The sequence below is a fragment of the Terrapene carolina genome, unplaced genomic scaffold (genome assembly GCF_002925995.2).
Source record: "Terrapene carolina triunguis isolate 2854851 unplaced genomic scaffold, T_m_triunguis-2.0 Scaffold558, whole genome shotgun sequence".
Taxonomy (NCBI): domain Eukaryota; kingdom Metazoa; phylum Chordata; order Testudines; family Emydidae; genus Terrapene; species Terrapene triunguis.
In genome coordinates this window covers 8,044,386-8,061,554 of record NW_020664909.1, presented here as the reverse complement: position 1 = coordinate 8,061,554, position 17,169 = coordinate 8,044,386, and the positions used below count along the sequence as shown (strand labels likewise).

Genomic DNA, 17,169 nt, shown 5'->3' with positions numbered 1-17,169 from the left:
CCTTACTTTTGGGATAATTACAACATCCTTACGTTACTCAACCTTAACTCCTTAACTTTTCATGTGGGACTACAGAAATGGAAAAACTATATATAGGCATATTACTTACTTTAGGAGTAACATTTCGTCCGAGAGTAGCGCTACTGAAGTGTGGCGATACAGAAGAAGTGGTTTTCTTGCGGGGTAGAGTATCACTCAAATACGTGCCCTCCTTGTGCTGTTTCTTTCTTTCTTCCAGATTTCTAAAGTGCTTAAAATATAATTTGCAACACTGTTTTGACAAAATGAATTGAACTGTTTGGTAAATTATGTTCCACACAGAATATAATGAAATCTATAGTCTCAAAATTTCACTGTAAAGAACGTGTCTCATTTTAAAGCTAAATATTCTGTTTTACATCTTGTCCAGAATTTGTTGCTGTTTTTTTAAAGGCTACTGCAGTACTAAAAATATATTACTAGTCATAAAAATTATATGGTGTATGGTAAAATAGTAACCAATTGTCTCCAAAGATAAAAATTATCAACTATTCTCAATTTACAATAGCATTAAGGATTCTCTGAAGCTTGTGCTGTGCTTAGGGTTCCCATTTAAGCATTTATCATTAATGAGTTCTGCTAGTTATGACATATAAATGGCCAAATAAAAGTGGTGTGATTTCCAAGATTCAATGGGACATAGAAATGGAACTTGTAACATATTTCTTTTTATGGAGATTGTGGACCAAATTAATGACACGGGGATTATTTTAGAAATAAACAACAGTTTTAATTCTTCATACCCTTAAAATTAAAAATTTGTTTCCATACTGGTGAGTTGTTAAGAGATTCATCTTAAACAAAGCTCTCAAAAATGTAGGATATCACACACATCGAATGAAAAATATTTCATAAACAGAAAGTAAAGCTTAATGTTAAATCATCACCAATTTGCAACTGAATATTACTGTACATAAAAATGGGCCTGTAATTTTACATCAGCACTGCCTGTTGATTAAGAAAACATTGTAAGAACAGGAACACGTTGTTGGCCCTGCACCCAATTATTGTTTTAAAAACACAAGGAGTCTAAGGCTTTGCCTACATAGCCAATTGAAGGACAAAACTTTTGTCGTTCACAGGTGCTTAAAAAAGCCCCCACCTGAAAGACAAAAGTTTTGCCACAGCAAGTGGCAGTGTAAGCAGCTCGTTATCGGCAGGAGCACTCTCCTGTTGAAAGAACAGGAGTACTTGTGGCACCTTAGAGACTAACAAACAAGCCCCGCTCATAGGGGAGGGAAGTATTTTGTAAAAGTGCCGACAAACAGCCACTGCCAAACTTTTAACGGCCATGTCGCTAAAAGCTATGTAGTGTAGACAAAGCCTAAGTTTACAAGTGGCATCCTATTAGGCAAAGGAAAAATAAACCCCTCCAAATGCTAATGAACTGGTAGTTTAAAGCCAATATATTTTTAGAGAGTCCATTGTTGGAAGGTAATAGAAAACCTTCCATTTAAATTTGACTGTAGATCTAACGACTTGCACTTTACTGTTGCAAGAGCTTCCAACAATTAAGATGGCTCTCAAGTGTCAGCATTTTCCACTGTGTTATTCATTTGTTTTAAAAGTGAACAGACATACAATATGTACAGTGCCACGGGCTATTATGAGATCTTTTCTCATCTCATTGTGCATGTCTCTATCACTAAACGCATTTACAGACCACCATCAAGAAGAGACTATTTATTCGACACCACTCAGTAATAATTCATAAAAATTCAGCAAAACCTTTAAGTACAGAACTCTGCAAGTTTGAATCAATTATGGATTCTTAGATAATCACGTCACATGAAAAATTCATGTGTAAATGACTTCATTGCCACCATAAAAAAAATCCAAGATGATCAGCTTTTAATTTGTTACCTGTTGTTGCCTGCGGTGTTTCTTAGCTGGAAGAGGAGGAGGTGTATCAGATAAAGGAAAAGGATCTACATGTGTAACCATGACCTCAGGCCAATGGACTGATGGAAGTTGAGCAATAGAGCGAGGAGAAAGAGAGTGAGGAAACACAAATCCAGAACAGAGAGATGATCTTAGCTTTATAGGAAAGAGAGAAATTACACACAGAGTTTTCTACTAGGAATTACTCAATACACATGGCACACACAAGCTGCAGTTTATAACAATATTTCATTGGGAGAGTTTAGAATGAAAGTACATATTATGCTGGAACTGGTCAAATAAATATTTAAATATTTGAAGCAATGTAAAAATGCTAAATACCAAGTTTATTGCACAAGTTTATAGCAGCACAAAGATAGGAATTTTTTAATCATAAAGTTACTCCGTTTTTACACAGAGAGGCTTGTTTATTTTTTAAACAATGTAAAGATTGAGCAAAAAGTGACACAGCGCAAAAAAGGCCAGAAAGAACAGATTCGAACAACAAAGAAAAGTGAAGGTATCGATCTGTACCCAAAATATTAAAGATAGATATTACTTCTGCACAGATTCACCCCACAAAAATGAGCTACAATAAGATAGGAAATCAACACTTCACCTCCATCATACAAATTATCATTATATTATATGACCTGAGACTACTTTTCCAAAGGACATGCTACCCCTACTATATGAAAGGCAATGATGTCACTGATTTCTGATAGGGGCATTCTTCTTAGCCTCTAAAGTCCCAAATCCAAAACCAAACACATTTTATAATTGGAGAATTCCTTTGGCCTTTTCTGTCAGACCAACATCTGACCCTTCATCGCTAAGTCTACAGTTTGTTTTAGGGTTAAACTTATTACACTAGAAATTTAAAAAAAAATAGCTGTGAAAGAATGATGTAAACAAAGGGAAATGTCTCTCAAACAAACCTCTTTATTTTGTGGCTGGCTCGCCAGCACAGCCGTGGAAGGCTCAGTGGCAACAGCGTCAGCATCTGTGGGGGGCTGAGTGGAAGGGGATCTATTCGTGGAATTGCCATACAGCTCACTAATTTCACTTACACTGATATAACCCTAAAAGGAGGAATTCAGAAATTAAACACGAAAAAGGAGTAAAAGCCAAAAGACGTGCAAGAGTGTTAATGTATCCAGTACAATGAAGGTTAGTTTGGAGTGATACAGCCAAATATCTGTGATCTTATCAAAATATTTCATTAAAACAGTAATAACAATTATATTTTTAAAATACTGAATACTTTAATTTTGAAGAATGTTTTTGGTCATTCCAAATACATTTGTGTTACCAAAAGGCAAACCAACTGTAAGTAAGCAAGACACTTTATCAAAGTATAGCCATCAGCGCTTCTTCTTTTGTTTTAGTATGTTTAAATCTGAACCACTTAGCTAGAGCCACCACCTAGATTTTAAACATAACATTAGCATTTCCTCCAAAACAAAAGTCTTATTTGTGGATGTTTAATGCTTAGGATTTTCCTCTCTTCACTTTTTTTTTTTTTTTTTAAAACCCATTCCTATTTATTTCCTGATACACCTTTTAACTACATTTGTGGGGACCGGATGGTTCATGGGATTGGTATTATGACATGGTGGTGTTATTCTGTAAATTACTCTAATAATAGTTGCTTAAATTAGCAGTGTCTAAAAGTTGCTTCCATCTGATGGCTGTTTGGAGGTTCATATAAAATGCTGATGGGTATCAGTCTGATTCCTAATGGACAAGAGTCCACATCTTAAAAGTAGCCATTGCAATTTGAATCTCTATAAGCAATCTTAGATGAAGAGGGCCAAGGGCTGACTGAAAAAGTATGGAGACTATGCTACACTTGGAGGCGAGGCACAATGGCAGGACAGTTGGTGTACATGTTCTGATATCAAGAGAAATTCAGTGTCTAGTGCTGTCAAATAAATTCACTTCAAAAATAAAATACAACTTCAATGTGTTGATTATAAATAAGTCAAATGCCCCAACTCTTGAGCTGTGGAAAACGGCCATTTTAAAGGAGGGAAGTCACTGCTGAAATAGTGTCATAAAAAGAAGGCAGAAATATATTTAAAAAAAAATATGAAACAGTGAACCACTTTTAAGACGAACAGGTGAAAGAATGGAATATGGTTATAAAACTGCACTGATTCATTAATACATGAAAATATGTCCTTTTTTGGAATTAAGATGATCAGAACAGCTACAACTTATTGCTACAGTATTTCTGCTTTTAAAAGGGATCTTTAAGAATGAGCAAAAGAATATTTTGGCTGCAGGGAGAAGCATTGCAAAGACACACTAGAAGATGGAGGATTTTATTCACTTAATTTCAAGCCAGATGTTATTCAGGAAACTCAAGTGTGATTCTAAGTTAAGGAAGCTGCCTTAGATATTTGACAGTTTATTCAAAATGCTAGGATTTTCTGTTTACAACAAACTGCAGTCCACAGACACAGAAACTTCATTATGATGAGTTAAGATGATAGCAATGTTGAATCAATGTATTTAAGATATGAACTGGCTGGATCACTACAAAAAGTAGGGACTGTGGCTCAGCTCCCCTCGGACTCCTTACCCAATTCAAAGGTGTGGGTTGTGAGGACTCACAACGATAACCTCAGAGCTTTGGAGCTTCACAAGTGCAGCAAGGTCTAGGTTTTCCTTCACATTACCCCTAACTTACTCAATACCTCACCCAAAACTTTTGACCCTCTTCCCTTTTGACTGCCAACAATGATTAAATAAATAGAGCTACAATAGCTCAAAGTCTTTAACTCAGTGTTTAAATGATGAAAAGCTGAAATAAACATTTATAATGGATTCTTTCTATCCCAAAAAAGGAGAAGTCAGTGACAAAAAAAATGTAAAATATACAATATAAGAGCAAGAACGCTGTAACTTAGTCGCACTTGTCCTTAGCTGTTTCTAGATCTCTCTTTCCTCATGTGAGTTAGGTTCAAGTATTTATTTAGAGAAAAACAGATTCTCTAACAAATGAAAAATGGTAATTTATCCAGGGCAAAAGTTTAATGAATGGGAAAAACATCCGATAAGCTATTTTTTGGCTTAATTTGGACTTCCAGAAGTAATACAGCTAAGTTTCCTAATCATAGCAAGAACAGAATATTGAAAATCACATGAACAATGCATTGCATATTTTACAAGTTTTGCCAAACTCTAAATCACTATTGCATACAATGTTAATAAACATTAAGCTTACCAGAGGTTCAGGAAAACAGCAGTTAACACTGCTTACCTCTTTTAGACTGCTAGGACGGAGAGGAAATCCTTTTCCTCCAGAAAGTCCAGAGTATTTCTTTTCCAGATTACAAAGATTCTCTTTTTCCTGTCAGGAATAGACATTGTGTTTATTTCAGAAATGAATATTTATCCACCTAAAATGAATGCCAGTTATTTATTTAAAGGCTATAAGGAAACTGTGTGGTGTGGCTAGAACTGCAATAGCAGTTTCTATTTTATTTATTTATAGCAGAACTGAAACTCTCCAACAGTTCCCAACACACATCTGGGATTTAAGCTCCAAATGCCCTGAGACCTAGCAGTCCCACACTTTACGTCCCACTGAAGTTGACAGAAAGACTCCTTTTGGCTTCAGTGAACTTTGGATCACACCCTATATGTCCTATCGCAATCGCCAAAGATTGTAAAAAGTGACCGGTGATTTGGGGTGTCTGAGTTTTGGGGTTTCTTGACACAGTAAAGAAGCCTGACTTGAGAGGTGAGGGCTCCAAATTTTCTGAAAATCAGGCCCTTTTTTAAAGTGTACCATGTTGGAAAACAAAACAAACAAAAAAACAAAGGCACCCAAAATCACTAGTCACTTTTAAAAATCTTTGCCAATAGTTGTGGTCAAACCAGAAAGCTCTTGAGGTCTGTCTCCAGCAGACAGATGAGAGCAAGGTGTTCTCAGAGAATAGAATCCGATTCCTCCTTGTGGTCTAAACCAAAATTTAGGCCCCAGGAGAAAGATATATTTTTTCATTCTAGAATTTTATTAGCCAGAAGCTGGTCATGTCAAGTAGTCTGATTTTGTGGCCAATTACTGGCCTTTATATGTTGATAGTTTGGGAGGTGCAGAGGTTGTGCACATTCCCAGATAGCCTTAGACGGATGAAATGTTGGCATTTTATATATACATAATCCTAAAACAGAGGAACAGCTTTCGTTTACTATATTTTTAATGCAAAGACCTTGTTCATTATGAGTAATCTCTATAAAACCTCTTATAAGACACAACACCACTACAATTTTTAGTTAGGAAACCGGCTGGTAATAATGTGTTTTTTTTTAATGCTATTGGAAAACAGAAGCCTGTTGAGATAATTTTGTCTTTCCAACTTCCATGTAACAGTTAGATGTTTTTTTAAAAAACAACAATATAAAAAAATTCTACAAAGACAAGAAAACACTTACTCTTTGCAGCATCATTATTAAGTTATTCTTCTCTTTTACAAAATGATCTTGTTCCCTCTGCGACTGCTGGACGATATGATTGGCTTGCTTTTTGAGAGCAGAAATCTTCTCCTAATATACAAATATAATAACCACATTTTACATATTTAAGTTTGAAAGGACAATATATGCAGCATGGATCTTGTTCAGAGAGTGCACATGCTAGCAAATATAACGTATGTATTTCATCCATAAACTTGGCAAAACAGAACTGTGATAATTAATAACTATTTCTTAAAGTTAAGATTATAACTACTGGAAAAGAATTTTTAACTATTAAAAATGTATGAATCCTTAATGTGGTACATGGAAAACTGTTAAAAATGACAAGCTATCACTTCAATTTGTAAGGGGATTCCTGGTCCTGCTTGCAGGCTTGGAGTCTCTGTAGGGAAGCATGTGATCGATCAGTCTGCAGAGAGCCAGCCCAGAGTAAGATGGCTTGAGTTGCGCCTCTGTTTTTGGGGTTCTTGTGTGTCATCATTCTGAATTCTAAGAAATAAAGTGGTGTTACATTGCTACCTTCCAGCAAAAGTATTTATGCTCTAACTGTGTGTGTGTGTATGCATATGGAAAGTCTCCTATCTGTGAAAATAAATAATTGTTTTTTTCTCTTCTCCATGTTATAGTGCTATGCTATAAGGCTTTATCACACGAGCATAGGACTAGGAACCAGGAACTCCTGAATTCTACTTCCTGTTCTAGCCTTACTTCTTCTGAAGTCTTGGACTCTTAATATCTCTGCCTCCGTTGGTCCCTCTGTGAAGTTACGATAATAATATTTGCCTGGGGTTTAATTAGTTTAAAATGTTTAAATGCTTTGAAGATGAAATGCACTAAGATAGAAAGTAATACAGAACTAACAAAGAAATTTCTAACTGACAGCCAATCTCTCCATTAAATGTGGGGAGGATTCAATAGGAACTAGACAGTATGGAGAGTGGCTCCTTGTAAGTGCCATAGACAGGAGAACAAGGCAAGATCAGCTGGGGGGAAAAAAAAAAATAAAAAAAGAAGACAGACATTCTCAGTCTACTACTTGTGTTGAAGTAGAACAAGTTATATTCTGCCATGATGCTGAGATTTTATTGCATAATTTTCCATTTGTTAAAATACAGATAAGAGATGGGCAAGATTGAAGCAGCAATCTGGTTCATTTATTGAGGCTGCAACAGTTATAAAAAATGTAAAACCATCATTGCTTTTGTTTCTTACTATACTCCAGGTTGTTCCACAAGTGAAGGGGAAAATTAAAACAGAAGATCTTGAACACGACTGCCCTCATTTAAATAAATACTTGTTTCATTACCTGTGCCTTGTCACAGTGTTAGCTTATCCATCTCTGGTTTAGAATCATAGAATATCAGAGTTGGAAGGGACCTCAGGAGGTCATCTAGTCCAACCCCCTGCTCAAAGCAGGACCAACCCCATCTCCTACATTCCCTACTGCTTCTTATTGTCCACCAATGATTCTGGCTGCTTCTGTCTCTTATCCCACCCAGTTTTGGATGTTTGCCGAATAGCTCCATAAAACCATAAACATCTGAAGATCCATCTGGTACAATCAAATATTTCAGCATTAAGACTGCAACCTCACTCAAATCTATTTCACCTGTTTGCGTCCCGAGGTTGGTAACTTCTTTGGATTTTACATGCATAAGGCATTCAAGTACTTCTGAGTAGGCACTACAGTGCACAGAGTAATAACAAACAGCAGTAACCATTAGGGGCTCTTCAACTGGTAAGCATAAAGCTGACATGGGGAAAGAGGGTTTGAATATTTTTTCGACCTTATATAGACAGAGCTGGGGAGGCCTGCATAAAAACATCAAGACAATACACAGTAGATGATATGGGTCTTGATATATTGTGATTGCACCCCAGTATAAGGCTGGTATGAGGGGATGTGTCACAGGGTGACTGGCCCTTTAAGGGGTGGTGGACCCACCTGTCTGCACAGAGGTACAAAATGAGTAATACCACATGATAGGCAGATCATGTGACTAAAGTCAGGCGTCTTGGGTGTAGATAAAAGAGAAGCCTGTAGAGAGTCAAAGGGAAGAGAAGGGAGACTCCCTGTAGGAAGCCCTGGGAGTTGCTACTCAATAGAGAGCAGGAAGAGATGCAGAGGAGTAGGAGGGCTACTGGAGCTGCTTGATACATAAAGACTCTCCCTAGCTCCCAGGCAGAGGGGCTGCAAGCCTGAAGACATCGGGAGCTAGATAAGAAGGCTGGAGCATGGAGGGCAATCTGCTACAGGGAAGTCTTGGCAGGTATAGGACTAAGAACATTGCAGAAAGGGTCATGAACCAGCTACAAAGGCGCTGTGGGAGTTCTTGTTTTCCCAGACCCAGACCCCAAGAAGGAGTGTTCATTGACACATGAAAGTCTGTGTCGAAGTTATTGGGGAATCCAAGGAGGAAAATGAGGTAGGAGCTAACCCAAAGCCAGATTGGGTAGGTGGTCCTGCTACAGGTAGAAATGCAACTTCTCACCTCTTAGTAAATTTATCTTTAAAGATAAAGAGAAAAGTTAATAAAGGTGATCATAGTAAAGGTGCTGCTGCCCATCATCATATTATCAGACAGCTTCCTACATAAAGTGGCAAGAGTGAACTCCCTAGGGCAGTGGTGGGCAACCTGTGGGCCACATGCGGCCCGGGTAAGCTGATTGCGGGCCACGGGACATTTTGTGGACATTGACCGTCCGCAGGCACGGCCCCCCGCAGCTCCCAGGGGCCACGGTTCGCTGTTCCTGGCCAATGGGAGCTGCAGAAAGCGTGGTCGCCCCTTCCGGCAGCTCCCATTGGCTGGAAACGGCAAACTGTGGCCGCTGGGAACTGTGGGGTGCCGTGCCTGCAGACAGTTAATGTCCGTAAAACGTCTTGCGGCCTGCAATCAGCTTACCCTGATGGGCTGCATGCAGCCCATGGGCTGCAGGTTGCCCACCACTGCCCTAGTGAATATCATGAATATCTGGCTCTCCTATCTTTTAAGGATAATAGCCTTGCTTGGGATATTTTTGTGATTGTTATTTGTATTTTTGTATTTTATTTTATTTTGGGGGTGGAGATGAGTTTGTATTCTAGGGCTTTGTTCCTCAGTTTAATTTACTTTTTAGAGTGGAGTGTGATTGGATAGATGAGGTTGTCATCATTATGAGTGTCATTCTTGCTGTGATGCTTTTTCAGAGAAAGGTCTTGTAACGTTTCCTAAGGACAGTCAAACTCTGAATTCGCCTTAATCTCTTTTATGTGCATCAGCAACGAACCAGGTAATGGTGAAACAACGGTGCTTTGACTTTAAAAAAGCACATCAAGCAAAGAGTTGAGTTTTAATCCTTTTACCTTTCTACTGACAATGCTGCGCTGATATTCAGCTACTTCCCGCAGGAGCTGCTGTGTCAGGTTTTCTTTCTCCTCATCTAACCTGCTCTCATGTTCAAGTTGCTGAAACTCCAGATCTTCAAAGTGTTTGCTTTCTACATCCAACAGATCAGCATCCTTTAAAGACAAGCAAACATACAAACACAAAAAAAATCTTGCATTTACAGAGATCAGAGAACAGTTACTTAACAGCATTAAATCTCAGGAAAAACTTCCTAACTGTAAGAACAGTAGGACAATAGAATAAACTGCCTAGGGAGGTTGTGGGAGCTCCTTCACTGGAGGTTTTCCAAAGGAGGCTGGATAGCCATCTGTATTGGATGATTTTTTAAACACAACAAATTCTGCATCTTGGCAGAGGGTTAGACTAGATGACCCTTGCAGTCCCTTCTAACTTGGTTCTATGAATCACAGTCTAAAATTATTATTCAATTTCATTCCACAAATCTGTCCGAACAAATAGAAACTTGATTTCTTTAGTTAGGATTAGCATCAGCATAAACATGACTCATCTTTACTGTGGGGTTACTTCCTCAATTACTCCCAACATCCCACTATTACACAGAATTCTATTTCACAGGAATTAAACATAAAAAGATGGAATCACCTGTGCATACACACATTTGAAAGAACTTTCTATTCAGAACATTTTCTTACAACATGCTCATCACCAGAGTGTCCGAGTGCTTTCCAGTAGTGGATTAAAAAAGTGACTGACATCTGTCATTTTTGTCCTTTCATCCTCTCCCCAAGGGAAGAAGTGTATGCAGTGGAATGTTTTGTTTTGGATTTTGTACATGTAATATATATACACACACATTGCTATCCATTTGTTTATCTTAGAGAAGGCAAGGTCAAAGAAGTGCACCTTGCACTTGGAGTGGAAGGTGGTCAGGTTTATGATGGTTCTTAGCTTTTAGGGAGTTCATTCCACAGTCTTGGACCAGCCCCAGAGAAAACTGTTTCCTGCACAGATGAGCTTTACCCTAATGGCAGAAAGTCCCATTGTCCCAGAGGAGCACAGTTGTTGACCACAGTCTTCATCCCAGAGCCTCAGTTGATATTTTTGATATGCTGGGCCCAGGCCATGGAACTCCTTGAAGGTAAGGACTGAAACCTTGAATCTGATTTGATAGTCTATGGGAAGACAGTGTTGAGAGCAGAAGACAGGTTTGATGTGCTTGCGGTAGCCAGTGCTGTTGAGGAAACATGCTGCAGCAATTTGTTCAAGTTAGAGTTTCCTAAGTGCTGAAAACTTAAAAGCCCAGATATATCACATTGCTGTGGTCCAGCTAAGAGTAAACAACTGAGGCCAAGTCAGCATCCACCAGGATGGGGATGAGGCTGAGTCTTCTAGCCCATCAAAGACGATAGAAGGACAGTAGTGCACTAACAGCACATTGGTTCATATTGTCTCACTAACCCTTTCAACAACCACATGTGCCAACTGAATAGAAGACGAAGATAAACAATTTCCAAATGCTAGCCTCAGAGATCTTGGAGAGAAAAGAACCCCACAATGCCATTTTTACAGTCTTTTCGGTACCTAACTATACTTAGACTGTACTTTAACTTTGTTATGTTACAGGCAATAAAGTCAAGTTGGACTGTATAAGTGTTGAATAAAATCCAAGTGTGCCACTGCAAAGAATGAAAGAGTAGCTCAGATATGTAAATCAATTGTGCAGACACAACCTCAGGAATGACATTTTCTATGCATGATTCAGATTAAAAACTAAATTATGTATTGAAGAAAATAAGTATGCACAGCAACACAGAGAGACTAGTTTACAGTGTGGCAAAAAAGCAACAGATAATTGTGTCAAATAGCAAGGAGTGTTAAGTTTATCCTAATTACTGAAACCAAGTATTTGTCTCTGCTTGTTCAGTTACAGGGTGATGCTCTAATGTCCATCTAAATATCACAATTCTTATCAGCTTTCACATCAGCCAACAGGCGCAGGCTGTTAATTATATGTGACTGGTTTACAGCTTTTAAAATAGTACAAAAAAAAATTTAATCCACTGATTTGCATTCTACTCTATTGTCACCATGCAACATATTAATTAAGAATGCACTGAAACAAATACTTAACCCTTACAACTAAACTGCAAAAAGTGTGCAGATGCTTCTTTGCATATATGAGATAGAATATATTACAATTAACTTAGCAATAAAAAAAAAAAAGTTTGTGCAATCTTGAAACTTGCTACTGACCCTCTTCAGCTGCTGCTGTAACTGTTCCCTCATGGATTCAGGGCAATTATCAAGCTGGGTCTTCTGTTCGGAGTAAAGCTCCTGAAGCCTCTCTAGTTTTTCCCTTTCAGCATCAAGCTTTATTTTTTCCTAAAGTTTGAACCAGAAAATAAAGAACAGAATTACCTTCAAACCCAAGCAGTTGTTAGCAATTATGATAATTAATGAACTCTAAAAGCCTAAGCATGTAGTTCAAAGACAGATATTCACTGTTAGTAGAAATTGCAATGATAGGGTGTAAAGTTGACATAAAACAAAAGTTAATCATTGCAGTGGAGTAATTAATTCTCTTCCTAGTCCTTGTTCTTTGTGCATAGGAGTTACATTCCTCCCACTCCCATGCTCAAAAGGCATTGGCTAGCCTGGTTCCATCTTTCAAATCTAATCTAAATCTTTCTTATCTAGTAAAAAATGGTTAAGGAAGCAGCAGGCATGTTAGTCTGATAATGATAGAGTGAAGTGAAAAAAGTAGTTTTTGCAAAGAGCAGGGTGAAATATTTTATATACTCTGGTTGTACAGGGAAACTGGAACTCTCAAGATGAGTAAACTACCTGTCTACTTCCTGAGCACAGATTAACAAGCAGTAAAATGATGAAGTGAGGCAGATTACGGTGAAGTAGTATGTTTGGGACAGGAAATTCTGTTTGAGTATCTAAAACATATTGAACTTGTTCAGTTAATCCCGTAGGGAACTGTTTCCTGTTCTCTAGGATGCATATAAGGCTGCTTTACATACTCCTCACTGAAAACTCCAGCCGTGTCCCTAAATAGATGTTCTTTTCATCTCTCCAGAGTACATGAAATTCTTGAATGTAACTTACTCACTTCAGCACTGGCAAACATACTTGGGTACATTCCCCTAAACATTCCTGTAACGTGTCTGGAAGGAACAGTATGCCTGACATGCCATCGAAAGCTGCTGCCAGACATGTACAATTCCAGAAACCTTGACGGGGTAAATTAGTCTCTAACAGAGGATACCCATCAAGAACCAGCTTCACCTATGAAGACAGCCAGGCTTTCTTAACACAATTTTTAGTCAGCTGCTGCTCGCAGACTCACTCCAATATTGTTCAATCCCTGCTTCTTCTCCTCCTCTTTGAGCTACACACGGGCTTCTCATTTCGCAACAGACCTCCATGTCGTCTTGATATTTTAGGTGCCTTAAATGTTCCAGCCTCTTTCTTTGAACTTTCCAAGGACAGTTGAATTCTGGACTGCTACGATACCCACTCATTTGTTCTCTTCTCTATCTTCTCTTTCTCTGTCTTCTGAAAACGAGTGCCTCTTTTCAGCAGCTCCTCACACTCAGGTTTTGCGGTCACTGTACATGATTTGTACACCTTGAATAGACACTTCTCTCACCATACAAGATCTTCTGTTTCATGAGCGCTGAATGCTCTTTCATATTCTCTTCATTATTACTGAAACCGTCCTCAAACCTTCATAGTACCATGGAGATGAGGAAGCAAAACTATTTTGTTTGTTTAATCTCCTTATATTCTCCTCTCCTCTAAAACGGGGGTAATATCACTTTCTCAAGGCAGCTTGTTAGGTTTTTTTAAATGTTTACAATCAGGTCTCATGTGAATTGAAATGCTCATTTTGGTCATTTTTCAGGCCATGCTATCAGGCCACAGAGTTGCCCAGAACAATGGACAATTTTCACAAACTCAATAAAAAACCTAGAGATTGAACCATCATATTCAGTCATCTGGACTCCACACCCTCACCACTATTCTCAGACAACATAAGCAGCGCTCACGGACAAGTATGGAGCAGTCCCGACTTGACTGAGGTCACACAATGAGATAGCAACATATAGTTGAGAGTAGAACCCGGGAGACATAACTCCTAGAGCTCAATGCCTCATCTATTTATTGTCAACTGTTCTGAGATCAAACTCATTCCACACAGGCCACCAAACAGTCATCAAATTACTGCTTTGTCACTACTAGCCCAGAATGTGGCAGACAGAGTATCTGTCAGGATTTTGACAAGGATAGTTGGGACCGAGGTCAGCGCAGGGTCAAACCTGAGGCTGAAAGTGGCAGAGGAGTTTGTAGTCAAGTTCCAGGCTGCGGTTGATATCAAGGATCAGAGTCCAAATCAGGTTTCAGGGTCCGGGTCAAGAAGCAAGGTCCAAATCAAGCTGAGGTTGAAGCCAGGAGTTCAAGAACTGGGAGCAGGAATGGTCATGACAGCAACAGGAGATCACGGCTGTTGCCCAGACACTTCCTGGAATGCCTCGTGGGTTTATATAGGGCGGGGAGCCAATCAGGAGCCATGAAGCTGCTGCCTGTCAGACCCCTTGAGGCAGAACGTCCCATGGTCTGTATCCACAGCGGGTCGTGGCTTGTGGCGCGTGAGCTGCTTATAGCTACTGCTGGGTGGCAGCATGGTGGTGTTAGCTACCTGGTAGCTATAGAGGCCTGGGTTTGAGACCTAGGCCTTGCAGTCGCTCACATCCTGAGTCAACCCTTCCCCCAGCATAAAAGGGAATCTAAATATTTCATAAATCAATACCCAGGTCTTCACAACCCTAGCTGTCAGTTTCACATTAGTCCTAGACACCATCAGATTGCTATGTGGGTGGGATCAGGAAGAGCAGAGCAATCTACAGCAACAAGAACTACTGCAACCTTGAGCATAGTTTCATTACTCCAATAATAGCTTCCTGGAGATCCAGGCAACCTAACAATCACACTAACTCATGCAATAATAGGCAAGTCAATTTAAGTGTGAACAGCTAACATCAGCAAATATATAACTCACTGAGGACCATGCCAGAAATATTATTACTTCCACCAATAAACCAGTAAGATAGTCCTTGAAGACGGAAAGTAAATGATACCCATCTCTTCTATTTATAACTCAGGAAGTTCTAACATCCCAGGAGACTGGCTCACTTGTGCAATCATAGCAGGAAATGTCACGTTGAGAATTTAGAGGCATTATATGTTTTGCATTTGGTAAATTCCACCAGCACTGCTGATTTTGCATTGGTTTAGTTTACACATTGATAATCTGATAAAGAAGTGAACTGAATAATAAGTTATCTGCACTTCAATAGTATCTTCCTCCTAAGATCTGAAAGAGCTTTATAACCATGGGTTAAACCTAATGGCTCTGTGAAGTAGGTACTACTGTCCCGCACACTACAGACCGCAGAATGTGGTGCAGACTGTTGAAGTGAACTGTCCAATGTTACAGTCAGTGACATAGCTGTCACTAGAATCCATCTGTTCTGGCTCTCCGTGCTGCTCTTTAACCACATAAACATCCTGACTCTAAAGGATTGCTGCGATTTTAAGAGAAGGTTTGGAAAACTTGTAGGAGAAAGATACAATTTAAAATGGCATTGACCTAGCTAATAAATGTTCTACTGTTATTTTATACACTGTGGTACCCCTCCCTCCCTCTCTGTGCTCTCCTCCAAAAAATGTATTACAGAGCAAAGTTATAAATGTGAGTTAAAGCTAGCTTCAACAACAGGGAGAGCCACAAAGTCAACTTCTGTCTGTTAAACACCTTCCCTGCAATTCCAACTGCTTTCCAAACTCCAGTCTTCATTCCATAACAAAATTAGATTCAGATGAGTTACCCTTTAATCAACACCTATTTTTGCAGGAGAAAAGGAAAACCCAGGAATGAGACATGTTGCCCTGCCATATTTTCTACTTTGGACCATATTCCACCTTCAGATACAGGTGCTCATCTCCCATTGAATCTAACTGCAGATACATGTAAGTATCTGGGGGGGGGCGGGGGGAATTTGGGGCATTTAGAAGCACCCTTGAAACAGATAATTTTGCCCAGTAACCAATTATGGGATACATAGGTGGTATATTTATTACTTTGAAATATGAAGCAACCTTGATAATTAAATCTAAAGTATTTGTGATTTGGACACTTATTTACTGGTCTTGTAGGTCATTCAACACAACCTTTCTTAGAAAACTGACCAAAAGAAACACCAACATCTGTATGCAAGCTATCACATTTTCTCTTTAAATTCAAGATTTAAGAGGACATTGCAATAAGGTTAGTAAGCAAGAACTTCAACCACCAGCTTTATTTTGGACGGCCACGGCATGACACATTCTGTGCATGATGGCTTTGTTCAAGTGAACCAGCAAAGTATTAATAGCACAAACAAAAAAGTGTGCTTGAATATAGGATCCTTAAATAAAAGCTAAATAGTAACTGTACAATATGACTGGCAATGCAAAATTAACCCAGCATTGTGGGTTTGTTAGGAATTGGTCATTTAGGATCGCAGCCTGGATTTTGACATAGTATAGTCTTCTGTTTTGATGATATTAGTGGGGGAAGGGTTTGATCAGTTGTCTATCCTCGTACCTCGCAGTTGGGAGGACAGGAGAAGGACAAGCTGGGGAGAAACTTTAAAAAATAATTAGTGGAAACTATAAAAAAAATTGCTCAAGGTCATTGTGAAAGGGACTGCATGGCTGGGGTACAAAGATCTGACTCTGCTGCCTTAAAAAAAAAAAAAAGCGCCAAGAAATTTTTATTTGACATGAGAAACATGACAAAGAGGAAAGAGCAAACAGGCAATTCTACATGCAATATTAAACGTTCACCAAAGATCCAACACAGAGTCAAGTCTCCTACTTCAATTACTCCAATTTGAAATACCTCAGGATCTGCATCGGTCAGGAATCCAAACCCACATCCGTTTAACACTGTTCTAAGATAGAAGACTTTATATGAGGATGTCATTCCCATCATGCTTATTACTCTTTCAAATAGACTAGACTATTGAATCACCAGTACTTCCCTAACAAATTCTTCTAGAGCTTTCCGAAAAGCAAGCAAGAACCTAAACGGGTCTTCGTTCTGAATAACATCTCCACACACTCCAATTGTTTCCACGTATGGCCAGACAACCATAACCACATTCCAGAAAAGCCCCCCTAAGCCTACAGTCAGATAGAAAGATGTCATAAGAACTGGCCAGCAAGCAAAGGAGGCGAAAGAACATTTCTTTAGAAAATCAGTGGCTGGCCTGTGTAAGCTGATTCTGGTTCATGGAGTTCAGCTTAAGAGGCTGTTTAATTGCAGTGTAGACATTCCAGCTTGGGCTGTAGCCTGGGTTCT

The 17,169-nt window shown here is 39.0% G+C and overlaps 1 protein-coding gene across 6 annotated transcripts in view; it reads right to left on the bottom strand.

Annotated features, from left to right (window-relative positions):
- The window catches only part of PHLDB2 (pleckstrin homology like domain family B member 2), a 102,603-nt gene that overhangs the window by 29,072 nt on the left and 56,362 nt on the right, over positions 1 to 17,169 (bottom strand). For 2 of the 6 annotated variants that reach the window (XM_026658972.1, XM_024200349.2), the window contains exons 7-12: positions 12,009 to 12,137; positions 9,752 to 9,907; positions 6,367 to 6,477; positions 5,189 to 5,278; positions 2,859 to 3,002; positions 110 to 250 (exon numbers count right to left, since the gene is read on the bottom strand). In XM_026658972.1, coding sequence (XP_026514757.1) covers positions 110 to 250; positions 2,859 to 3,002; positions 5,189 to 5,278; positions 6,367 to 6,477; positions 9,752 to 9,907; positions 12,009 to 12,137 — 771 coding nt within the window. Of the gene's footprint in view, positions 1 to 109; positions 251 to 1,902; positions 2,077 to 2,858; positions 3,003 to 5,188; positions 5,279 to 6,366; positions 6,478 to 9,751; positions 9,908 to 12,008; positions 12,138 to 17,169 lie in introns of all 6 variants that reach the window. The other 4 variants (XM_026658973.1, XM_024200350.2, XM_024200348.2 and 1 more) reach the window with 3 other exon arrangements.